We start from the raw sequence: 26,270 nt of genomic DNA, 5'->3' as shown, positions 1-26,270 counted from the left end.
AAAGTTAAAATCCAAAGAGGATTCCTCAGTCACATAATAAGAAAATATCTATTTACTGTATGGGAAAGAAACAAAAAATTATTGGAACCCAAAACGCCTTGTTGGTTGTCACCGATAGAAGCAATAGCAGTAAAAAAAGAAAAATATGGACATTAATTGGCTAATATATAAGAAAATTTTAGAAAAAGAAAATAACCAATTAAATTTAAAAATATGAAGAATTAAAGCAGGCAGGTGTGAACTGGCTACAATATAACCAGTGAAATGAAATTTTAAAATCAGACCAAAAATATTAATGTATTTGAAACAAAGATATTGGATTTAGAAAAAGAACTTTTATTAAATAATAAAAATATATTATCAAAAACATACAGATTATTACTGGACTGGAACCTTAAAGACGAGGAGATCAAGGAAGTAATGGTGAAGTGGGCACAAGATTTTGGTTATCCGGTTGAGATGGAAAAATGGGAAAAATTATGGGAAAAAGACTTAAAATTCACTGTGTGCTATCTGATAAAAGAAAACTTTATGAAAACGATTTACAGATGGTGCCTGACCCCATCCAAATTAGCAAAAAATATATAAAAATAACAACAATATGTGCTGGTGATGTAAACAAAACGAAGGAACCTTACTGCACAAAAACGAAAACAAAAGTGTGTTTCTTTATGCGACAACAGTGGATAGAATGCTAATTGCAAAATACTGGAAAAGTGATTTAATACCAACAAAAGAAAAGTGGCAATTAAAGTTGTGCAAGTACCTCAAACTAGCCAAAATGACAGAACTAATAAGAGATCACTCAGGCAATAACGTAAAAAAGGAATGGGATTGCTTCAAAAACTACCTGATAAAATATGGTTCCAAAAATAATACTTGGTTGTCCTTAGATTAATTTCACAGATATATTGGGGGGAAACAGATTTAAATAAACCAATAAAGAATACTTGTTATTTAAGAAAAGTGTCGAAGCCACAAAGAGATAGAGGGAAGTCAACTAACATTCCGGAACAGAAAGAAAGTGACAGTAAAGAAAGAAAGAAAAGAAGGATGACAAATGTAATTTCTTTCTGGGAACCTGGTGTGTAGAATATTTAAATTACTGTTTGTATCCTTTGAACAATTTTGTGTATTTGATTAATTCTCTCCCCCCCCCCTTTTTTATTATTCATCATTTTTCTTTTTTTCTCATTTTTTCTTTTTCTTTTCTTTTTATCTTTTTTACTTTCTTTTCTATTTTTCCTTTTTAGTTTTGAATATTTGGATGTAATGTTTACTTCAAGCTTTCTTTGTAAACTTTTAAAATGCAATAAAGATTTTTTTTTAAGTAACAAAACACACACAGAGACAGACAGACAGACAGAGGTTTTATGTCACAGAGTGAGATTTTCCCAGGGTGGGGGCCACACAATCGCTGACTGACCAAGCCAAATACAGCCCAAGCAGCTCTGTGTGAGAGCCCATCAAAGACCAGTGGTGCCAACTAAGGGGCCCCAAGGCCCCCCTCCAAAATTTTCAAGAGGGGGCCTCCCCCCCTCAAAATTTCACAGCGACTATGCACCTGCCATGTGCGCACACTGTGTGGCATACTCACATCTCTTGCGCATGCGCACAGCCTGCTTGCAACACACGCACAAGGTGCACGATGGGCACATGACACATCAGCATGTTGCGTGCGTGTCATCAGTGCACCATGCGCTGTGTGCCACATGTCGCTCAGCACCGGCCCCCACAATGGCGGGGGCAAGCTGGCACGCATGTCAGTGACCTATTAATGCTTCCCTTCCTACTTAGGATGGCAAAAACATGGGGGCATGGTTTGTCAAAGCTTGGCAGGCCTCGATATGTGGCTAGTAGGCTGCGTTTTGCTTGGTGGGTCACAAGAGTTTTGTTCAGTTTCAAGGGATCTCACCTACTGTATTTTTCGCTCTATAAGACGCACTTTCCCCCTCCTAAAAAGTAAGGGGAAATGTGTGTGCATCTTATGGAGCGAATGCAGGCTGTGCAGCTATCCCAGAAGCCAGAACAGAAAGAGGGAGCACTGCGCAGCGCTCCCTCTCGCTGTTCTAGCTTCTGGCTTAGCCGTGCAAAGCCTCTTCAGGACATGGGGAGCCTTCATCCCGCTGCCCTGAGGAGGCTTCACGTGGCTTTCCCTGGCTTTTATGGGAGGTGGGGGAAGGGTCAGAGGGCAGCCCCTCTGTCCCTTCCTCCACCTCCTGGAAAATCTCGCAAGAGCCGTGCTTCCTTTAAAGAGCCGCGTGGAGCGTGTGTGCAGCTCTTGGGGGCTTTTCCCCAAGGAGGGAGAGGGGCAGCCTGTCTGTGATGGGCTGCCCTTCTTCCTCCTTGGGGAAAAGCCTGCAAGCGCCGCACACACGCTCCACTCAGCTCGTAAAAGGGAGCGCTGAGCAGGGCCTGGGATGCATATAGGCTCTGCTCAGCGCTCCCTTTAAAGAATATTCTTTTTCTTGCATTCCCCCTCTAAAAACTAGGTGCGTCTTATGGTCAGGTGCTTCTTATGGAGCGAAAAATACGTTAATTTGCCGTTTCCAGACTGACTGGGATGCATCTTACAATTGGATTAAACTGTTTTCCAAATTTTGCAATTCAGTTCAGTTCAAGCTGACCCCCGATGTTTCTCAGAATACCAGTTGCTATTGGAGGCAGGAACAAAAACAGCAGGGAAGGGTGATCACCTTCACATTCTGCTCATCGGCTTCCCATAAACATAGAATCATAGAATTGTAGAGGTTGAAGGGACCACAAGGACCATCTAGTGCAGGGGTCTGCAACCTTTAAGACAAAAAGAGCCACTTGGACCCGTTTCCGAAGAAAAAACAACTGGGAGCCGCAAAACCATTGCGACATTTAAAACAAATATATCTCCGGAGCTGCGATCTGACAGCGGGCGGGAAGGTGATGTCGGGACGGTGCGTGACTAATGCACGCACCGCCCCCATGCGACGTCACAGCCAGTACAGCGCCCGCCACAGTGGGGAGTGTCAGGGCGCACAATGCGCCTCCTCCCCTCACTAGTATCCGCCCTGGAGCCGCGGCAAAGGTGTAAAAGAGCCACATGCGGCTCTGGAGCCGCGGGTTGCAGACCCCTGATCTAGTCCAAACCCCTGCAATGCAGGAATCTTTCGCCCAGCATGGGGCATGAACCCATAACCTTGAGATTAAAAGTCTCATGCTCTACCAAAGTTGTAGCAGGCAGAACGCTGCACTGGACGGACCTTTTTGATCCATTCCAGCATGCCTCTGCTTACGTTCTTTCGTTAACGTTTTATCCTTTTGAAAGCAAGCAACCTGTTCACTTGGACTTTGCTAACTGCATGCTATCAGTCAAAAGGAAACTTCAGGTTCTCATCTCTTATATGCAATGGTCTATCAAGACACGAGTATGGAAAGGACAGCACTGTGAGAGATGGCGTGGACATCTGCCACCTAGTGGTGTGAATGCTGCAAGTGCAGCAGCGATGTCCATCAAAGGAACAGCAGGTTGTCTACAACTTTAGAAAGAAAAATACACATAAATACCATGCACAAAAAAAGGTGATCACCGTATCTTTGTCTTTCTCACATGCACACGTCCATTTGTGTGCTCATGGTGTTTTTAATGTGTAGTAGTTTTGCAAGGAAACTGTCTTTGAGCGCAGATGAACAGAGATACTTTGCTGCTCAAGAGTGAACCAGCCAATGGGGTGGAAATGGAAAACGTACCTTTTTCTGCTAACTCTTTCCACCTGTCTTTGTTCTCTTGTATGATCTGAAACAGGGAGTCTTTAAAGCTTCTTAAGTCCACGGTGGTCAAAGAGTTTTCTGAGCAAGACCCGCCGACACACCCAGCATTTTTAACATGTATCCTTCTGTGTACCTCCACACTGGATCCTCCAGCGATGTCACTAGAAGAGGGGGTGGATTAAAGAACTAGATTATAGGCAGAGCAAGACACTTCGGGGGCACAGACAAGGAGAAAGGACAGTAATACATTGTAGCCCATAAGTCAGCCTGGGGTTCTCCAGAGGCTTTTGACTACAGCTTGCATCAGTTCTGGATGGGGTTGAAGTCAACAGTCTAAAGGATGCCAGGTTGTAAAAGGCTCCCATAACTGATGCAGGAATATCCCCTACATGGAGGAGGGTGGAAAGGGCAACGAGACATGGGCATTAGGGCGGTTCATAAAAAACCTTTTTCGAAAATGCCTGCTCCAAAGGTCTTCTCTTACTACACTAGCTAATTGAATTCAAAAAATCATTTTAGGGGAAAACATTCGATGATCACCAGGGCTAGCTGGCTAAATTAGTCCTATTTGGGCCAGCAAGGAGACCCAGGGAGAATTAGCTGTGGGAACCCAGAGAGGGTAATCTTCATAAAAAGGGGAGAGGGAGGGAAGGAAGGGGAATAAAAGATCAGGTTAAGTTCAAATTGAAAGCCGGGCGGAACAGCTCTGTCTTACAGGCCCCGCGGAAGGAAGTTAAATCCTGCAGGGCCCTGGTCTCATGGGACAGAGATTCCACCAGGTCGGAGCCATCACTGAGAAGGCCCTGGCCCTGGTGGAGGATAATCTGACTTCCTTAGGACCCGAGACCTCTAAACTATGATTATTCATGCACCTTAAGGTCCTCTGCGGGGCAGACCAGGAGAGTCGGTCCTGTAAATACGAGAGCCCTAGGCCACAATGAGCTGTTTACTTGGTCGTTTCCCTATGTCATGAAGGCTGAAATTTCAATTCAGTGGAGGAGGGTCAAGATATTAACTGATATGCATGAAATTTCAGATATAGCTATATAATCCCTAGTGTAGTAAGATAAGACCATTGGAGCAGGCATTTAAAAAAAATAATGAACCACCCTAATGGGCATAGCCAGGATATATTTTTTGGGGGGGGGGAGGACACTCATCTGTCATCCTTCTCTGTCTGGCTCTGCCTAGCAGATTCAGAATGAAATGTCTCAACAACAGTTGTTTTAAATTCCTTTCCTTTGACCCCAAGTGCTCAGAGAAATCCGTCAAAATCTTTCTACAATTTCTACTTTTATAGTTAAGAGTTTTTGTATGTTTACTTGATTTAGAGGAGGGCAGCTGCCCCCTGTTCCTCTCCAGTCTATGCCCATGTGCAGAACGCAACTCTATTGTTCTTTGCCATGGCAATACAATCCTATGTATGCCTGCTTAGAAGTCCCACTGAGTCCCATAGAGCTTATTCCCAGGAAACTCAGTATAAGAATGCAGCCTAAATTAAATAAAGGACACTAGTTGGACTTGGAGAATTAACTTGTAGACCTCTGTTCCTTGCCAAAAGGGGTGCTGGTTTATTTTTATTTATATGCCCTGCATTATATGACCTCGAATCTTCCTATTTCTGCTTTGGATCTTGTGACTGTGAGATGCCGCAAAGCTATTATGAAACAAAAACGTACAGTATTTTGCTAGCATAACAAGCTTAATGGCTAAAAGCTAAATTCATAATTTGCTTTAGGGCAGAGAGGAAAGAGCCTTGAAATCATATGTACACACCTCCAAGCAAATCATCCCTCCACAAAATTTCCTGAATAATATTTTGAGCACCAGCTCCTTCAAATATAATGATTTGTATTCTGCTATGTCTTTGCCTTACATATACACAGTCGTTTCCTGAACAGGATTTATATGCTGTCATGTAACACAGTTGCAACTCTTGCCACTAGGTGGCAATGTTATATTAGAGTAATTTCGATTTTCAATAATAATATAAATGGGGGGGGGTGCTTCTCAAACCTTATTGCTGTCGAGAAGGAAGGGCTTTCAGATTTTGACGCTTCCTCTATAAGAGGAAAAACTATTTTCTCCATGGAGTCAGTAAGAAGAGCAAATGTTGGCTTTACTATGAAATCTATGAAACCTGCAGGGCAATTTGGGAGTGGGGTGTGGAGAGAAAGAGAGAGAGACGGAAGAAAACATTGAGTGCCTGTCCATTCTTTGTACAGTTAGTAAGTAAATGCGAATAGAGCTTTGCTGAAGGCAAATTTAAGAGTTTTAATAAACAGCTTAATTAAAAATAAAATCCAATAAGTGTACATAAAACAGTAAAATAATTATCATCAACACAGAGATAAAATAAACATAATCGAGATACAAGAATGCATGACTTAATTATGTGACCAGATAGACTTGCTGGAATAACGGTTTCAGCAAGTGCCTACAATTGTATAGGAGAAGTGTGCTAGCCTAACTGATGCGCTGCCACACTAAAAGATCAGTTTCTCACAAATGCACAATGGACATTATGTGGCATTTGGTAACAGCGCAAGCTCTGCACATGAAAGCATCTGTGTAGTGTGTGAGTGTTCAAAACGCTTGTATTTTGGGCGTAAATGGCAAGGCAGGATCAGTTGTACTCCCACGCCCTCCTTATTTCAGAGGGCGAGGCTGAGGTATAGTGGCTTGCCGAAGACAACGTGGTTAACCCGTGACAGAGGTGAGATTCGGTCTGCAGTTCTCTGCCTGCAGTTACCTAGGAGAAACTCTCACTGAAAGCAACAGGATTTACTTCTGAACATGCATATATTGGATTGCACAGTCAAGCTACAGACTTTGTACAATGTCCGTTGGCCCTGATAGGCTTAGACACAATGTTGCACCACTGTCTCTCTGTACAGAGATATATTTAGAGCAACTACATAAACAATATGAGGTCCAGTTGAACCCCCATATGGGCAAGGGACATATGTGCAATAAAATAAATGTTGCAAAGCTATTACATCCTGAATCTAATGCATTAAAGATGCAAGACCATAGGAGTATGCAAAAACACACACACACACACACACACACACATATACACACACAAACACACACACAAGCACACACAAACACACATGTCCTATGTTGCCCACAAGGTGAAGGCAAGGATAAAAAGGTTGACATTTAATATTGACAGCTTTCAATTCTATAATCAAGCCAGTATTCTATAACCCTCTCTTTTAAGGCGCCCTTAAGATGGAATCCTAATCTCATTTTCCTAGGAGAAAGCCTCATTGAATTCAATAGGACTTACTTCTGAGTAGACATGATTAGACTTGTGCAGCTAGTTGTTGGAATAAAAAGGAAATACTCCCATGATCCAATTGTTGAGCAAAAAGGATCGCTATTTATTTTATGTCAGGTGTTAACATTTACCTCCTACCCTTACGTCCAGAAACTCAGGCTGGGTTTATGTAGCAAAATCCTGCGTTTACTCAGAAGTGCCACTGAGTTTCATGGCACTAAAACCCAAATAAGTGTTTATTGGAGTGCAACAAGATTAGCCTTCTTTCTGTTTCCTTTAAAAATTGGGTTACATCCAACTAATGGCCACGATCCAGTATTTTTGATGGGCCTACTCTGACTGGAACTCAGTTGAGTGTAGGTGATATGTATTCAGTGGTCTGTGTTTGCCTGAGCTTGAGTCTGGACTAAGGATTCTGAGCCCCTGTGTTCTGATTCGATACATGATATCCAATCACAGAACATTTCAGGATTTGGGCCTCTGCCACTGGCCTTTAAACTCTGAGTCATGATTCACAGCTTGGAAGTTTAGACAGCCAATCACGTTGGGAGTGGGAATGGTCCAGGCCTTCAGAAATGTATATAAGCAGTTGCTTTGCCCCCTGTTGTCCGGTTCTGTTAATTCAATACAGGTTCTTGCTGTTATCACTGTGTCTTGCCTCATGGGAACCCACCTACACTTTAATAACCTATTGCATTTATGCTACATGAATTGTTTCCACACTTTTGTATATTGCCCTGGAATCTTCTGATGAAGGACAGTTAAGAAATATTTTAAATAAATACCATATTTTTTTCTCTATAAGACTCACTTTTTCCCTCCTAAAAAGTAAGGGGAAATGTGTGTGTGTCTTATGGAGCTAATGCAGGCTGCGCAGCTATCCCAGAAGCCAGAACAGCAAGAGGGGTCGCTGCTTTCACTGCACAGCGACCCCTCTTGCTGTTCTGGCTTCTGAGATTCAGAATATTTTTTTTCTTGCTTTCCTCCTCCAAAAACTAGGTGCGTCTTGTGGTCTGATGCAGCTTATAGCACGAAAAATACGCTACATAAATATATCATCAACAACAACACTACCTTCTAAGAGGAAGGTGTGCCTGGAGCCACTGGCCCAACATCACAAAGTGAACTTGGCCATAGGGGTGTGGGTGGGAATATGAACCTGAAGTTCCCTTGCCCACGCCAGAGTCCTTGAGCCAGATCATCATCCTGTCTCTCAACATGGAGCTCTCCTTTGATCTAGCACAGGAAATCCATGAATGGAAACAAGCACCTGTGTGCCCTTCTGGGCACAGTTTTGTGCGAGCCAAGATGGAGCTCAGAAACATCTCATCTCTTTGGAAGAAGAAGCCCTTGCGTGCTGCAACTTTTACACTTCCGCCTACAGGGGATCGATCTTGGAGCAGGGTCTTTATGAGTCTGAGTTGATATTCCAAATTACTGTTTATTATTCTGCGTGAGTGTTATTTCACAATGCGTTAGCAGCGTTCTGTCAAATCAGTGAATGGAACAAGCAATATCCCTGGGAGACAGAACTCAACCCACAGCTCTGAGATGTCAGTATCGAACAATGTCTTCTTGAAAAATGCTTGTCGAGGCAAGAAATTACGCATTTAAAATTACAAAGCATTATCCCCCGCTGAGAACTGAACAGGTGGAAAAAGAGAGAGAAACACCCGATACTACATGGAACAGCAACAGATTTCAAATCGGCTCAATATGCTAAATAAATGCTCTGGGCATAAAGGAGAGCGGTACCCTATTACCTTATTGAAAACGGGCATTCTCAGACTTAGAAACGACACCAATGTGTGGAATGTTGTGGCACTGAATCTGAAAATCTGTATTGCCCATATCTTGCGTTAGCTAAGAACATTGGCTGACTTGAAGACCCTCAAGAGCAGAAATGGTCCTCTGGGTGTTGGTGCATCCAATGCCTATCATCCATACCTATTGGCCATGCAGGATTGAGGGCTGTTGAGCTTCCAACATTTGGAGGGCCACCAGTTCCCCATCCCTGCTACAGCAAAGGATCCATCTAGGTGTGTGCAGGGAGACCCGTCTAGCATCACCACAGCCGGCTGCCATGTACCTGTGGCTCAGAGCCACAGCCAGTTCCTGTGACACTTGCGCCTAAAACTACCACTCACAATGAGCCAGCTACAACAAGCAAGGTGAGGCCAGGAAAGTGAGCTAGGACGAGACGCAGCTCCTCCTTCTGCAAACCTAAAAGGTGCAAACTGAATCCCCCCTTTTTACCCATACCTGTGCAATGGCACCTGGGCTGGAGACATGTTGCCTGTTGACCTGTGGGATTCCTCCAGAACCAGCTGGACTATAGCTATTTGGTGCTGGGAGTGGGAAATCTACCCTCACTGTAGGTGGTGATGCTTCTTCCCCAGCCAATGGTCCTTCAACCATTCATTTGCTCGTTTATTACAAGTTTACCCCTTCCTTCCAATGGAGCCCAGGATGGCAAACGACATACGCTAGGGCTTGTTGAAAGAGGAAGGTCTTCAGTAGGCAATGGAAAGGCAAGAGACGCCGTGTGCCTAACAGTCAACATATTCTCTCTTCTCTGAAATAAACATTTATATTCCACCTTTTCTCATGGGACACAAGGCTGAATATGTAGCACTCTGTATGTGATTTCCCATCAAAACCTGACCAGAGGCAGACCTGCTTAGTTTCAGCCATCTTCCTATATCATGGGCCTGTACACACACGACTTTCCCCAAATAATCCTGGGAATTGTGGCCCTGTGAGGGGTAAACTGTATTTCCCAGGATTCCTTGGGGGAAGTCATGTGCTTTAAATGTACGGTGTTCACGTAGCCATAGTCTCATTCCCATCCTGCAGCAACAATCCATCCCCAAACCTCTGCCTTTCCTCAGAGTGCTGGGCTCTTGAAAGGTAAGGATCCTCTTCTATTCTTCCAGATGTTATGAGAGTCCTCTTCCATAAGCGACAGTGTGCATAATGAACACATGGTAGGAGGAGGAAGCAGAAGCTAGTGACTTGCCAACCTTAGAATGCTGATTGTTCCTATTTTGTGATGGTCACAACACTCTTCCTTTCCGTTATGAGATCATTTCTCCAAAGTAAAAAATAAAAAAGCCAAGCATTACCTATTTGGGACTGTGCCACCATGGTGGATTTGCGGTCACAGAGAGGAGAAAACGGTAGCCCCAGTTCTGCCTCTTTGTCTCCCTGAAGGGATAAAAAAAGGTGACACATTGAAATGTGTAAGTTTACAGGTACTAATGAAAGCAAGACTAAGAATTTACGGAGTGCATCTGAACACAAGGCCAACTACTGCTTGGCAGGGGGTTGGACTCAATGGCCCTTGTGGTCTCTTCCAACTCTATGATTCTATGATTCTATTTAACTAAACCAAGGGGTGTCCCTTTCACATCCAATTTCTGCAATGTGTGGCTTTAAAAAAAGAGAAAAATACTGTATATTAAACATGTACTTATGATGGATGAGAAAAGAGAAAATGGCTGCTTCCAGACAGAGGGTTTTTAGCACTGCCTGCTTATTTCTCTTCCCCTATGAGCTACAAACATTTCCATGCATACGCAGATGCTCCCACACCATCTCCCATCTAGAGATGGACAATCTCAGTTTCTTTCCATTTCTCATTTTTCAAATCTTGCGTTCAGCTCTCTACATTTCCATGTCAGTTTTGCAACTCTTCATTTATTTTTAAAAGTTCTCATGAAAATTCTGGTTTTTGTCCAAATTTCTGCTAACACATGCATTTCTGTACACAATGTTGCCTGATACACACATTCTTGCAAACAGTTTCCCCAAACAGAATCCAGCTTTGTGTGTGGTTTTCACCACTGTACACATGCTTTCCCATAACAAATGTGTGTTTTTTGTAAGCACAGCTTGGCTGGAGAGCTAATTTGCAAAATTCAGATAAGTGCAAATTTCAAAGGATAGTTGGGCTTCGGTTCTCCTATTGCTTCCGGGTTTGACCGTTCACCTTGAAATGTGAACTGAAACGAATTCTTCCTTCACCCTTTCTTACAAGTAGAAAGTAGAAATAACAAGGAATATTACAACCAAATCTAATAACACATATAAGGGATCTTTATGAACAGGTCTGGACATGGGAGAAGGATATTACCTGTCGAAAAAATTCTTCCATCAGTGCCATCGTCCACCGGTAATGCAGCTTCCAGATTTTTGATGGATGGCTGATGTCGGCTGCATGAAGGATCAGGGACATGGCTCTGGCTTTGTCTATCCTGCCCATTCAAAGATTTTCTCACATTATGTTACTGCAACAGCAAGTCTCCCCTTCCCTCCCATTCACACAGGAACTGCATGTTAACACACAGCACTGGAGAGAGAATGGGGGGGCACTTACCCCTCGGTCTGCTGCAGACTGTGCCTCATTGTTTTGATCTGCTGGAAATGGCCTGACATGTCAGTTGATAAGACCATCTCGATGACGAGGGTGCGCAGTTCCCTGCAGACAGTCAGCATTACCAAATTGCAATCGTATTTATTCTCTAATGAGACGTTTTGCTCACAAAGCGATGGTTAATTTATCTCTTGGGATGAGAATGAGCATTATTAAATAAAAATGAGAAAAGCACTTCAAATTATTATTATCTGGAAACCTCCAGCCTCCTGAGAGTTGATGGGAGTTGGGTACTTAAAAAATACGACAACGCAACCCTGCTATTACTTCATCGGTCCTGCTGTTTTGTTATTCCTCATTTCAGAATCATGAACTGTAATTATGTTCTGGGGCTCTGGGTGGGATGCTTTGCCTGATTTCCACATAACTGCAATCAGCAGAACATGGAGAAGGTTAAGACTTTACCACCAGCACCGAACTTTCGCTTGGGAACTCAGAAGGGGAAGAGAAACCAACTAGATCTTGGGAGGATTCCCTTAAAGAAGGAGGCCAGGAGGGTCTTTCTAAGGAGTAAAAAAAAAAAGTTAAGGTACCCCTGGATGATTAAGTCCAGTTGTGGCGCTCATCTCACTTTCAGGTCGAGGGAGACGGTGTTTTCCCGCAAACAGCTTTCCGGGTCATGTGACCAGCATGACCAAACTGCTTCTGGCGCAACAGGACACCATGACGAAAGCCAGAGCATATGGAAATGCAGTTGACCTTCCCGCCACAGTGGTACCTATTTATCTACTTGCATTGGTGTGCTTTTGAACTGCTTGGTTGGCAGGAGCAGGGAAAGAGCAACGAGACCTCACCCCGTTGTGGGGACTCGAACTGCCAACCTTCTAATCGGCAGGCCCAAGAGGCTCAGTGGTTTAAACCACAGCGCCACTCATGCTGTGGTGTGCAGTAGCTGGGGTAGGTGACTACTTTGATGACAGAAAAGCTACCAGGTGGTGACTTGTAGCCATCTCAGCATGCGCCTGGTAGGACAGCACCTCCATTGGATAACATCCCGGAAAGGAAGGGCATCGGGGATGCTTTCCGAGGGCTATTTTTCCACATCTTGGGAAGGGAAAATAAACTGCACATGTGAGCCTTTAAAAGAACCCATGTGCCAAGGGCAACGTTGGGACTATCTCAGGGATATCTTTGCATATGCAAACTTTGTGCAGATTGGGGTCATAAGCCTGTACCCCTGAGTCTTCTTAGTACTTAGCAACACCCCTATCCTGCACAGAAAGCTGATGTGGAAGAGCCATAGCTCAGGGGATAGAGCATCTGCCTTGCATACGGAAGTTTCCTGGTTCAATCCCTGACCTCTCCAGGTTCGGGCTGAGACAGGCTCCCTGTCTGAAACCCCGAAGAGTTATTTTTATTTATTCTATATTATTTATTGAATTATATACCGCCTTATACCCGGGGGGTCTCTGGAACGGGCAAAATCCACATGACACAGACCACTCACACTGGAGAAAGTTTTGACATATGACTCTGGCAACATGGTAGCCAACCAACTGGAAGAGCTTTTGTGGTAGCTGGAATACTATGAGCCAGGCCTATGATGCGTGTCACTCTCAACAAGCCCACCTGTCTTACCTCCACTCATCTTTGGTTAGGTTCACCAGAATGTTCATTTCTTCTTCTTGCATAATCTTATAAGCAGCACTTACATGATGGTTTTCAAGAACGGAGCGATCGTTGTACAAAATGGCAACATCTGACCTAGATGCAAAGAGTGGGATATTAAGCTTCAGTTCACAACACCTTGGCAGGTTTATCTACCTGTCAGGTGAGTCAGGAGAGCTGTATCCAGCTAAGGCACAAGAAAACACCTTATGACAGTGGTGAGGAACCTCCAATTCAACATGTTGCAGCCCATTCTGTTACATCAGGGAAATCCTTTCAAAACTAGAACTATCTCAATTTTATCTTTGCTTTTGAAATCTGAAATGAGAAGGGCTGAGTTGTTATTCAGTGGGTTTTTTTAAATGGCCCCATAATTTAAGATCAAAATAGAAAAGTGGTTTAAATTTGGAATTACTGGACTAAGTGGTAAAAAGTTATTTTTAGTTATAGCTTGCAAACCTTGGCTTGACACTGTCGCCATGGGAGCAGATATGACACTGGATAAATAAATCAACACACGAATTCTAAGTCTGTAAAGTTTATGAACTGAGTAACATGTCTGGCAAGAGCAGTGTCCTAGGACATGCAGCATGATAGGGTGAGGGAAAACGAGTCCTCATTTTCGGTCGGGGGGGTCATAGCAATTTGTGGGAGAACGAAGAAGAAAACACCCCTTCATTGTATCATTAAATCATGAATGGTGAACCTTTGACAGTCCAAGGGTTCTATTCATTGTCAGGCAAACTTCCAGGGGCCACATGCCAGTGCTGAGCAGGGCCAGAGACAAAAGTGGGAGGAGCAATTGATGCAGTTGTTTCACACATGTTCACATGCAGACCTCTCTACCTGCCAGGCTTCAGGGAATTGGCTTCCTCCCCCCTCTGGCAGCAGATAAGCAGAACAAAGGAAAAGGAGTCTTCTTACCAGTTAGAAACTTGAATGATCACAGCGAGACAACAAAAAATCCATTTCCAAGGAATGGTGGTGCTCCCAGTTAAGGGTTTCACCCACTTCCTGCCTAGTCACCCACATCACTACTGCGTCTTGTACCCTGAGCTCATAACCACTGTGTTTTCTGTGCTGCCACTTTATCAGCTCTTCTTGACCTTGGGCTGGGCGGATGAAAGCTTTCCAGAGACAGTGAATCTGTTAACTCTCTCTCTCCTAGCTGTTCCCCATCTAGTATTTCCCAGCTTCTGCCTTCCGAATTATGTCCCTCTGCAAACCACTGTTTACTCTCTATACTGTCCTCCTGCTCCAGGGAACATTCAGGATCCTGATCAGGAGTAGGGGGAGGCTCCCACCATTCTTCCTCAGTGCAGCCCCCCTCAGCATGGTCCCTGACACTACCCACCATCCAGGGAAGCAAGAGTTCAAGGACGCAGTCCAGCCAGACAAAAACACTCAAAGGGATATGGCCTGGGGAAGAGTCCTGAGAGGCTTGGTGGGTCACTTTTGACCCTCAGGCCTGAGGTTCTCCATCTCTTCATTAAACGGTGCAATATGAATATCAAATCACAATGGCTGGAATTCAAAATAGCATTGAGGCAATCATTCCATCCATGGAAGCAGTTCTATTTGCCAGGTGGGAAGATCTCCCCTCTCCTCCCACCATGCACTGTTTTGGGGGTTATTCTGACCCCCAAGAGCCAATTTGGAGGGGAGCAGGTAGGAAGGAGAGGGGGGAGGGGGTCCCATTCTGCTAGCAGGACCCATTGCAATGGTTCCCGCTGGCAGGACTGTTTAGATGAATCCTGCTCAACAAGTCTTTGCTGCAACTGTATGAAAAAAGAATTGCTAGGGAGAAGTGGGCTGATTTCTTGGCACCCTTATAAATGACTGACAGGGGCCATAGTGTTATATCAATGCCACATCCGATAACCTAGCTACACACTACTGGGTTGAGCCAACAAGGGGCCCCTTCTAAACCTCTTGGATCTTGACCAGTGCCCAGCCTGGATGATCTCTAGCACCAGAACTCCTGCCAAAAATGAGGGGATATAAATAAACTTTAAAGTGTCAATACCAGCTTCAAGCGAGGGCTGGGAACCCTTCACTCGTGACTTTGCTTCTCTTCTGTCCCTCGTGCCTTCTGGAAGCACTGAAATTATCACACTGATGGAAATTTCTGCATTGTATCATGCACAATACCAACTTGGGAGTCTGCCATGAGATCTTGTCTGAAAGCCTGCTCAAAGATTTTCTCCTTCCCTGTTTTAGGTGTTTGTTCCTATACCACCAGCTTACCTGGTCTGGATGTGAAAGTTGTTTGTAGTCCCGGTGTGCTCGTAGTCATGGATTGTAGCTGCAAAGATCATTGCTAATATTTCCAGTTCGGTGAGCCAGTGCTAGTCAACAACAACAAAACCTTCCATCATATGAAGTACAAATAGTTCATCTCTGGCTAAGTTGTCCTGTCTTATAGAATCCTACCCTTTCTTAATACAGAGCAGGGATGGGGAACTTGATGTCCTCCAGATGTTGTGGGCTACAACTCCCATTGTCCATGACAGAGCCGGCCCTCCCGTGAGATTGGGTGAGGTGGCTGCCTCAGGCAGCACCACTTAAGGGACATCACCCGGCTCTGCCACCCAGCCTTGCAGCTTGTCTCCCTGGCCTCTAGGGGCAGAGAGGAACTGGTAGCAAAGCTCTGTGGAAAACTCCCCCTCCGCCCAATGAGGGAGACTCCTTACAGAGTGGGCGCCCCCATCGTGGGGGCGTTTTGCCTCAGGTTCTGAGACATCTTGGATCGTCCCAGTACCTGACCATTGGCTATGCTGGCTGGGGCCGAGGGGAGCTGCAGTCCAAGAAGATTTGGAGGGTCACAGGTTCCCCACTACCGGCTTAGCCTGTCTTTGTGCTATCATAGTCCCATACAGCAAGAAAGGTTGCAGGAAGTGGTCCATTACCTTTGCACTTATCATTGTTGTCTTAAACCTCAAGCCACATATACCTTAAGACACCTTATAGCTTTCCTAGCATCTTGCTCCTCATTCATTTCTGCTATGAGGATACTCATAAATAGCCAATGATAAAAGGTTCAGGCTGGCATTCTGTTAGTCACTGGGCGGAGAGAAAGCTTAAAAAAAATGCATGGACCGTGAGAGAGTTGGCTACCATCAAAAGCTTTATTTTAGTGACTCCAAAGTCATATTCAAATGCTGAGTCAAATGCTGACAGTGCCTAGAAGCAGGCTGCCTTTTGAGCATCCCCAAAGGTGCTGTGGGTGAAACCACAGAGCCTAGGACTTGCCGATCAGAAGGTTGGCGGTTCGAATCCCTGCGACGGGGTGAACTCCCGTTGCTCAGTCCGTGCTCCTGCCAACCTAGCAGTTCGAAAGCACGTCAAAGTGCAAGTAGATAAATAGGTACCGCTCCAGCGGGAAGGTAAACAGTGTTTCCGTGCGCTGCTCTGGTTCGCCAGAAGCGGCTTAGTCTTGCTGGCCACATGAGCCGGAAGCTGTACGCCGGCTCCCTCGGCCAATAAAGCGAGATGAGCGCCGCAACCCCAGAGTTGGCCACAACTGGACCTAATGGTCAGGGGTCCCTTTATCCTTTACCTTTAAAGGTGCTCTTTGGATTGTGGCCTCTGGTTTGCCTACCCCCCAAAAATATATATATATATATGTGCAGTATGTCTCACGCCAGTGTTCACTAATAGGTTGCATTATGTCACCATGTCCCGATCCTCTGGGCTCAGCCCAGCTCATTATTTCTTACCATGATCCCCGTAAGAAGCATGATGCAATGCACAGTGTGGGTGACATCAGCTGCGTGGATTAAGTTGTGATAAGGGTTTCGGTGTTTGCTGTAGCCAGTTTCCAACGCTTCTCCAAACAAAATAAGGCTAGGAACAGGGATCTGCAAGAAGCAAGCACAAGTAATAATCACCAGTGTCACCAGCAGACTTGAGGGTGCTAATTTTGCCATGCCATCTTCCATCCTGAGTTTTGGGGATGGCGCTAGCTAGAAATCAGCCAGCATGTATGCAAACTGGTACCTACCGATAGGACATTTAGCAACAACCCATAATTCTCCTGTGCTGAGATGGACAATAGGTGACATTTCAGAGCCCATCTTGTGGGATTGCTTAGAACTGAAGCTACTGAAGCTTCACTCAGTCTAGGCAAAGACTCACTTGGGTGGGTGGCACCTGTTTTCTGTCACTGCCAAACTGATGCACTAGTTTCCTGGCCTTCGGTCTCCTGCATTTATTCAGCCTAGCTCCTGCCTAAGATGCTTGCTCTTCTTTTGGCCTGAGCCCTTGATTGACAGCCCACTTCAAGTCATCTCTGTAGACGTTGCTTATTATTATTTTTTGTAAGAACTCAGTACATTTCCCAGCACAATTCAAAGTGTTGGTGCTGACCTTTAAGGCTTTAAACGGCCTCGGCCCAGTATACCTGAAGGAACGTCTCCACCCTCATCATTCAGCCCAGACTCTGAGGTCCAGCTCCAAGGGCCTTCTGGCGGTTCCCTCACTGCAAGAAGCCAAGTTACAGGGAACCAGGCAGAGGGCCTTCTTGGTAGTGGCACCTGCCCTGTGGAATGCCCTCCCACCAGATGTCAAAGGAAAAAACAACTACCAGACTTTTAGAAGACATTTGAAGGCAACCCTATTTAGGGAAGTTTTTAATGTTGGATCGTGTTTTTAATATAATTATATAAATATAATCATAAAATTTAATTATAATTATAATGATAATGATAATTTAGTGTGATGGCGATGCACTTTGGAACTCCCTGGCTATTGAGATCAAGCAGGAGCTTTCAATGTACTCTTTTTGGAATCTGCTAAAAAATAATCCTGTTTAGACAAGCGTACCCAGATCCTTAGAAAGTTGGGGCAATTTTAATCTGTTTTAGCATTTTAAGTTTTGTATGTTTTAAACGATGGTTGTGAATTTTTTCTTGATTTTGTTGTTTTGTCCTTTTGTAAACCACCTTGAGGTTGTTGGGTTTTTTTTTTGTTTTGTTTTTACAATCAAGCGGCATATAAATTTTATGATAATTTAATTACAATACACAAGTGTTTACACAGAGTAATTAGCAACAAACAAATAAATAAATAACATGAAATAACTTCCTTTGGGTGTGTTTGTGTGCAAAATGTTTATTTGCAAATTAACAATATGCCATAATTCCCATATCTGGTATCTTATAGCAGTTGTATATAACAAAGCAATCAACACAAATATATATATAATAAAATTTGGCCTGCATATTCAATAACAAAACAATATGGATGTAAGTAATCACCACGCCATTCAGATTCTCCGTTAATAAGGATAAAAAAGACCCTAGAGGAGAGGGAAGAAGAGAGAAAGAAAAAGCAAAAAAGAAAAACGAGAAAAGAAGTGAAAAGACAAGAAGAAAGAAGAGAGAGAAATGATAATATAATTATCTTACTCAAATTATTTAACATGCCATTGAATTTCATCTTGTCCTTTGTCATTCCAGTAATGAAAAGAATAAATATTCTCTAGTTCTCTGTAAAGAAATCATATGCCTGTTTTCCCCTCTCTGGCATATGTTTAGGTGTGGGTAGATGTGGCAGTTCTTTAAGGGAAAGCCTCTTACCTTGAAACGGTTCAATAGATCATATCTGGTAAATAATTCATACATCATAAATTTCAGGCTGTGTCCCCCACTTGCATCATTTAGGGCAAACACGTCAAACGACCATTTATCAACATCCTGTAAGAGAATTTTGGGGAAAGGGGATAATTAAGGATTTGCATATATTCCCCACCGATAGGAGACAGAAAATTCAGGGAAGGGGCAGCAATTAAACTCTGTTTCATTCAAGCAACAAGCACCATTTGAGAATAAGGTATGGCGAATCTATAGACCTGCCCATACCCGTGAAGGAGGTCCTCATCATTACGCCACAGTTACTGTACCTGAAAACTAGTATGCCACAACAACATGCGCAAGGACCTACTCAGTCCTGGCACCCCATTTATGTAATACTCTTCCTTCCCTGACATGGCCAATGGCACTGAGTTCTTGAGTTTTCAGTGCTCAGTCTTAAACATGCTCAGATCTGGCTGGATCATGTTTACGAAGTAATTTGCACTCAATAACCTGTTTCCCTGACATCCCATAATTGTCAGGTAATCATATTGGCACCAGAAATGTTCTTACCACATATAAGTCTTTTGTCTCTTGCAGTCCCCAACTTGCTCTGTGGGCTGAAAACCAAAATGCATCTGGCAAAGGACTCTTGCTGGACTGTGATTCCTCATAATATAGATTTTGGGACTGTTTATTTGAAAAACACCCTCATCTCAAAACCTTTCTGCATATAAGCTACCACTTTCTGCATATAAGCTACCACTTCAAGTTAGAAGGAATCACAGGGTGAGGGTAGCCTTGCTGAAAAAGAATACCTGAAGGAGCATCTTCACCCCCATCATTCAGCCCAGACACTGAGGTCCAGCTCTGAGGGTCTTCTGGCAGTTCTCTCACTGCAAGAAGTGAGGTTAAAGGGAACTAGGTAGAGGGCCTTCTTGGTGGTGGTGCCCACCCTTTGGAACACCCTCCCATCAGATGTCAAGGAAATAAACAACTATCTGACTTTTAGAAGACATCTGAAGGCAGCCCTGTTTAGGGAACTTTTTAATGTTTGATGCTTTATTATGTTTTTAATATTCTGCTGCGAGCCGCCCAGAGTGGCTGGGGAAACCCAGCCAGATGGGCAGGGGTATAAATAATAATAATAATAATAATAATAATAATAATAATAATAATTACTGAAACAATAGCAACTATTACCTTTTTGAGCAACACCTCTCAAAACAGATACATCTTACCATTCCAATAATACAACTAAGCGGAAGAAGTCATACAATCACAAACCTTTTGTGAAAGCAGAAAAAAACATTTCCTTGCATGTGTATTTCATACTGAAATGCTTAGGAAATGGTTCGCTCAAGCAAGGGGTCAAGCTCAAGGCAGCATGACCATTGGTCAGTAATGTGGGAAACTGTAGCGCAACAACACCTGGAGGACGCCAGGTTGGGGCTGGTTGTACTATATTCCAGTAGCTTAAATATATGGGTGGGATCCAGCTCCTCAAGCCCCATCACAAGGACTTCTGTTTGAGCAATGGGGCTTCCCAAACAGCATGTGTTAGAATTCCTGCTCCATGATTGCAGTCATGGGATTTTTGTGTATCACATGACGGTGTATCACATGACTCCACAGAGTGGGAAGTGACGGAGAAAGGATATTTGTGTTACTGTGTTCCGTGAAGTCGAACCATTGTCCTTCATTTTTTCTCTTCGCTGTCTGATGCTAGAGAGATAGGGAGCCATGCTGCAGTGCTCTGTGTGTGTTTATATGTAAATAAAGTAATTAGCCAAAATGCTGAGTTGCTGAGGTCTGTTACGCGGATCCCTAAGTGTGCCGATGTCTGTTGGCATTGGTCGCTGTGATGTTCGGGCTGGATAAAGCTTTTGAAGCTCCCAAACGAAAGACCAGGAGGGAGAGAACATGCCAGTTGGGCATGTGTCTCTGCCAGGGTCCTACTCGAGTGTAGAACGAGCTCCTGACAGCACGTATGGGGTGGAGAGTGGGATCATTCAGTCTGGAAGGCCAAATTGCTTACGCTGCCCAAAGCAACATTTTCTCTTATAGCAAATATTTGTATGTTGCTTTCACTTACACCTGCAGTTGCAATCACAGTTTGTGCTAGTATATTTTTTTGGTACATATTACCTGGCTGTAGAAATGCATTGCAAAATTTGGGGAAGTGTGCATTTTGGCACATGGTTGTTTTGGTACGCGTGCATTTAAAGGCAAACCGACCAAATTTGCACTTTCTGAAACTGCACTGAATTCCTCCCAAATCCCTACTTTGTAGTAAAGTCCACAAACTGATCTCACCTTAAAAGCTGACATCACTTCAGCTGGATAGGCCAAGCCAACCATGCTAGAGGTCTTTCGATACATTCTAGAAGAAAAGAAGCGTAAATGAAACGGCACCTGAAAACTAATGGTGATGTGTTTATGCTTTGGGAGCAGTTCTGGAAAAGTTCCCCTTGCAATTTGAAGTTTGAAATTCGATATAAAAAGACCCTTAAAATCTTGTGAAAGATGGGAGCCAAAAATGTTTGCTCCCGAAAGCAAGGGAAGGCATACGCCAACTTACAATAGAATTTGTTGATATTTATATCTGATCTCTGCATTTTATGCCAATGTCCTTTCAATAGTGCCACATGCTTATCTGTTTTTAAGATAACACTTTCTTGGTCAATGTGTGGTGAAACAGAATTTTAATGTTCTGTCTTTTTTAAAAAAACAAAACAAAACATTTTTTTCATAAGTTACATTTATTACTGAACAATTGTATTCCTATTCAACAAAACAATTCCCACTCACCCAACATCAATGTTTATAACTCAATTTATATACAATTACATTTTAAGGTTTCGTTTTATCTAATTTCACCCTCTCTAACATGTTTCTTAATATATTCTGCTGTTTTCTTACACTTCAAACCCTGCTGTGGTCTTTGCATATGGGAAACAACTTTTGAAGACAGATCTGAAATCTTGCTAAGTGCAAAGGCGGAACATTAACATTAAGTTTCTAGTCTATATAAAGAATTTTAATGCTCCGTCTTAGCAAGATTTCAGACCTGTCTTCAAATGATCGTTACAAAGAGGACTAAAACAAATGAACTAACCCACCCATGAAGAAAAGAAATGTAAGATGCTACAAGCTTAACAATGGCCTGGCTTGCACATCATGGTAAGCCAAAGTATGGCTTAATACGGTTTAGGAACATAAGACAAACCACTGATCAGTCAAGCTCAGTGTTGTCTGCTGGCAGACTCTCTTAAGGGTTTCCCGGGGAAGACTTTACTAGTCTGCTCAGAGATGCCAAAGGGGTCTTTCATACTCAAGTCAGATGCTCTACTACTGAGCTATGCCACGTCCTCCTTGTTCTAATAAAGCCAGAACTCACCTTTCTACAAAAATCCCTGCTTGTACAGCATGCACAATGCTTCGAAACTTTGGTTTCTCCTCTGGCCTCCTTTTGGTCATCCCCATTTTCCTCGTGAAGGTGGACGCCAACCAATCCCGTACTTCCAGCGGGACTGCATCTGACTGGATATCCGACAGCTCATCCTCTGTATCCAAGAGTCTCCTGTAAATATATATCGGGTGCATGAATCAGTATAGTAGATCTGCAGACTTCAGAATAGGAAGAGGAAAATATGGACCAGGCGCTCAAAGCTCTTAGCTCAACCCAACCTTAGCTAAACCCAACCCGCAGCAGTTAAATGCAGTATTCCATAATTCTGGATTGTGGTGAAGAAAAGAACGTAAAAAGACGTCTAGTGGATCAGGCCAAAGGCCTACCTAGTCCCATATCCTGTTTTCAGACTGGCCAGTTTTTTGTTTTGTTTTTTTAAATGACAATAAAGATTTATTTTAAAACAAGGTATTATAATACAAGCGGAGAAACTTAGGTTATTTCAGAATTAATAAGCTAGTTTGCTGAATTTGTTTCACAGAGGTTTCGGCTTTTTAGTTTGTTCCCTTTCTGAGGCGGCACTTACCTTCAGGTACTCACGCCTTTAACAAATCCAACTCCTGAGGTAACTTTCAGTAATAGTCTTAAGGGCTCACAACCCCCCTTCCTTAACTGGGTTTTGGGAGTCTCTTCCTTCCTCAAAAGAGTCTCTCCCAGACTGGTCAGTTTATGGGAACCCTGCAAGAAACACCTCAGCACAACAGTGCATCCCCACTTAAGAATGCCTTAAAGGGGCTTAATAGAATAAAATAAGATCACCATCATTATGACCTAGGCCATAATTAAATGGAAAATTTAAGCAGCTAACTGATGAAGATCGAAATCTTATCAGCAGCGTATCCCCAAATATCAAAAACAACTTTATCAGCACCCCAGACCATCTTCAGCCTGATAAATAACAAACATTACAATCCTCGTTGATAATCTTGCATACTCATTTTATGTTTCAAGACGGTTTCCTTTGGTATTCTGTTATATTTGGTTCCATTATATACTTTGCTGATGTTCCATCATCTACTCCAGGAAATGAATAATGAAGTGGGCATGAAGAGCTGCCCTGACTCTCTTCTCAGCTTGAAGAACTGATTACCTTGCCTTTCTCTAACATTGTTTGCTCTCAAAGGCCCACTTCTGCTTGGGAGAAGAAGCAGCTCAGTAGCACTTCAGCTAGCAAATGGGAAATAATATTTGAAGGCCTTCGCTGTTATGCTAATGGAATGATCGGCTACAAAATAGGAGGCGGGAAAGGAGGAAAAAATCTAAGGCACTGGTCAGAGGATCACAACCAAATTAAGACTACTTCAGTTGTGTTTTTGAGGGCTACTTTTATGAGTATCTTGCCCATATATTGGGGGTCGGGCGGACTTTCTACCTGTGGTGGAACATACTTCACCATACTTCACCCAGCATGGCTATACTGGCAGGGAGTTAAGAGGGTCATTAGTGCTCACCCACACCATACATTTAAAGGCCACCCTTTAACGCACTCTTGGGGGCGACTCCCTTCACCCCCAAGAATCCTAGGAATCACAGTTTGTTAAGGGTGCTGTTATGTACTGAGTTGAATAGGATCCAAAATGCAGCAGTCTGGTTGGTCCTAGAACAATAGGATTCAGAATGCAGCCATCTGATTGGTCCTAGAACAATAGGATCCAGAATGCAGCAGTCTGATTGGTCCACAGGAGCCACCCAATCCAGCTCCAGGTGGAAGTGAATCCGCAACCTGATTGGCCTACAGGAGAATCCCGGAATTAGCCAATCACGTGGGGCCTATTGTTGTAAATAATGTATATAAAGCAGACATTCTGGGGGAACATTCATTCCTCTTCAACACTATGAGCTGAATAAAGAGTATGAAATCCATTCTCAACTCCGAATATATTTCACTGCTGTGGACTGTAGCTCTGTGTGGTGGAAACAGCAGTTCCCAAGATCCCTTGAGTGAAGTCATGTGTTTTAAATGTTTCAATATATGCTGAGGTCCTAAAAATCTGGAGGGCACCTGGTTGGCGGAGGCTGTCATGGAAATGTCTGAGCATAAAAAGGGGAAGAACTTCTTTTAGCTTATTCATCTTCTTCTTTTTCATTCTCCTCTTTTTTTCCTGTTTATGATCTTCCTCTTCTCTTTGTGACAAATTTGTGTCTAATGAGACCTCAGTAGTAATTCAAGCGAAAGGTTAAGAGAAAATCTAATTCTAAGGTGTTATTTGTTTCCTGGAAATTCAGTTACATCAAATGCATGCTGTGAAGTGCTGGAAGTGACTTAAAGACCTCTGCCTTCTCTTCAGCGGACACTGCAGGCAACCCCTCTATTATTGCTAATTATGGCAGGGCCTTGCCCGTGGAGGCAGACTGGTGAAGCAGCTGGCCTCAGGTGGCACATGGTAAAATGCAAATAGCAGGCAACATATCATTAATGTATTTAATTGTTATGCATCAGTGTACACACAAATGATTAGGGACACAATTCTTCACCAGGCATCAAAACATCTTGGCCCATCTCTGCATATCCTCAACAAGCCACAGTAGTTGACTTGTCTAACTCCAAACCTAGCTGGCTCTTAACTGGAGGATTTGTCCATTTCAGTTCTCTCGGTTTCTCCTTTTTCTAATCTTAAATTCTACATTTTCTACATTTCTGCAGCAATTGGGGGAGGGGGACATCCTCATGAAAATTCTTTAGCATTTCAGTGTCAATTTCTCCTAATAAACATGATTTTGTATGGATCTACACACCAGGGCGGGGGGGGGGACCCTATAAATAAGTCAGAAATTAAATCATTATAACCACTGGCGGAGGAAGAGGGGACGGGGGGAGCGCACTGCCCCCGGCAGCGCAATACCGGCCCAGAACATGTGCCCCAGAACGTGTGCCCCACCCCTTTGGGTGACGCCCCCCGCCCCCAGGACATGTGCCAGCCCCAGCCCCACCTGCTCTCCGCCCCCAGTGCCGGAGCATGAAGCTCTGCCACTGATTATAACAGAAGGAGAAAAAATGCTATGGAATATCACAAATAATTTTTTTTTGCTCTCCAGCGCCATCTGGTGCTGCATGTTTACAATGAATTCAAAACACTTTTTCTTTACTACAGTAATGTAGTGGGAAGTGGGAAGCCTGTGGCTTTTGCGGAGGTTGATCGACTACAACACCCATAACCTCAGGCCATTGGGTTGTGCTGGCTGGGGCTGATGGGAGTTGGAGTCCTGCAACCTGTGGGAGGTCCACAGGTTTGCCACCCCTGCTTTTAGGGGGTTTCAAGATAGGCTTCTCTCATTCTTTACAGGAATGTGTTAAAATCCCGCACTTTGGGATATACAGGTGCCCAGCAGCCCCAGCTCCAGGCCAGCAACATTCTCAGCTCCAGATCTGTGTTCTTCTTGTATGCAGCTGGTCAGAATAACCTCCCATGCAGCATTAAGATACAAATGATGCCTACAGCACAGACTCTCCAAGTGTCCCTATTTTCCAGGGACAGTCCTGGATTTACAGATGCCATCCTGGTTTCTAAATTATTATTATTATTATTATTATTATTATTATTATTATTATTTATACCCCACCCATCTGGCTGGGCTTCCCCAGCCACTCTGGGCGGCTTCCGACAAAATATTTAAATACAGTAATGCATCAAAGCTTCCCTAAACAGAACATCCCGCTTTCCCTTAGGACGTCCCTATTTTCACCAGAGCAATGTTGGAGCATGTGGTAGGATGTTCCTAATTTCATTGGAGAACTATTGGAAGGTATGGAGTTATGCGACCTCTGAGCCAAGGAGATAAGTAACTATACAACCTTTAGAAGACATTTGAAGGCAGCCCTGTATAAGGAAGTTTTTTTAAAAAAAATGTTTAATGTTTTATTATGTTTTTATATATGTTGGAAGCCGCCCAGAGTGGCTGGGGCAATCCAGTCAGATGGGTGGAGTATACTACTACTACTACTACTACTACTATTATTATTATTGAATAGGATGACCCTATTTTCATCAGAGAAATGTTGGAGGGTATGCCCCAGTTTCAAATTTTAAATGTGAAGTTTCCGATCAAAGAAACATAATTTAAAGTTTGGAATTACTTTGAATCAAATGCATTTCATATCTGCTTCCTCCCCCAACCTTCAGTAACAGGAAAAATACAATCAGGCCTTATTGA

The 26,270-nt window shown here is 43.5% G+C and overlaps 1 protein-coding gene across 5 annotated transcripts in view; it reads right to left on the bottom strand.

The window, feature by feature from the left end:
* Positions 1–26,270, bottom strand: part of PDE1A (phosphodiesterase 1A) — a 135,888-nt gene that overhangs the window by 9,740 nt on the left and 99,878 nt on the right. For all 5 annotated transcript variants that reach the window (XM_081024168.1, XM_081024172.1, XM_081024170.1 and 2 more), the window contains 11 exons: positions 22,047–22,229; positions 20,963–21,029; positions 18,653–18,769; positions 16,793–16,933; positions 15,321–15,421; positions 13,044–13,169; positions 11,409–11,510; positions 11,166–11,286; positions 10,156–10,237; positions 5,761–5,884; positions 3,724–3,905 (listed from right to left, as the gene is read on the bottom strand). In XM_081024168.1, coding sequence (XP_080880294.1) covers positions 3,724–3,905; positions 5,761–5,884; positions 10,156–10,237; positions 11,166–11,286; positions 11,409–11,510; positions 13,044–13,169; positions 15,321–15,421; positions 16,793–16,933; positions 18,653–18,769; positions 20,963–21,029; positions 22,047–22,229 — 1,346 coding nt within the window. The remainder of the gene's footprint in view (positions 1–3,723; positions 3,906–5,760; positions 5,885–10,155; positions 10,238–11,165; positions 11,287–11,408; positions 11,511–13,043; positions 13,170–15,320; positions 15,422–16,792; positions 16,934–18,652; positions 18,770–20,962; positions 21,030–22,046; positions 22,230–26,270) is intronic.

Source organism: Podarcis pityusensis (assembly GCF_964106645.2).
Source record: "Podarcis pityusensis genome assembly, chromosome: 1".
Classification (NCBI taxonomy): domain Eukaryota; kingdom Metazoa; phylum Chordata; class Lepidosauria; order Squamata; family Lacertidae; genus Podarcis; species Podarcis pityusensis.
This window is presented reverse-complemented; position numbering and strand designations above follow the sequence as displayed.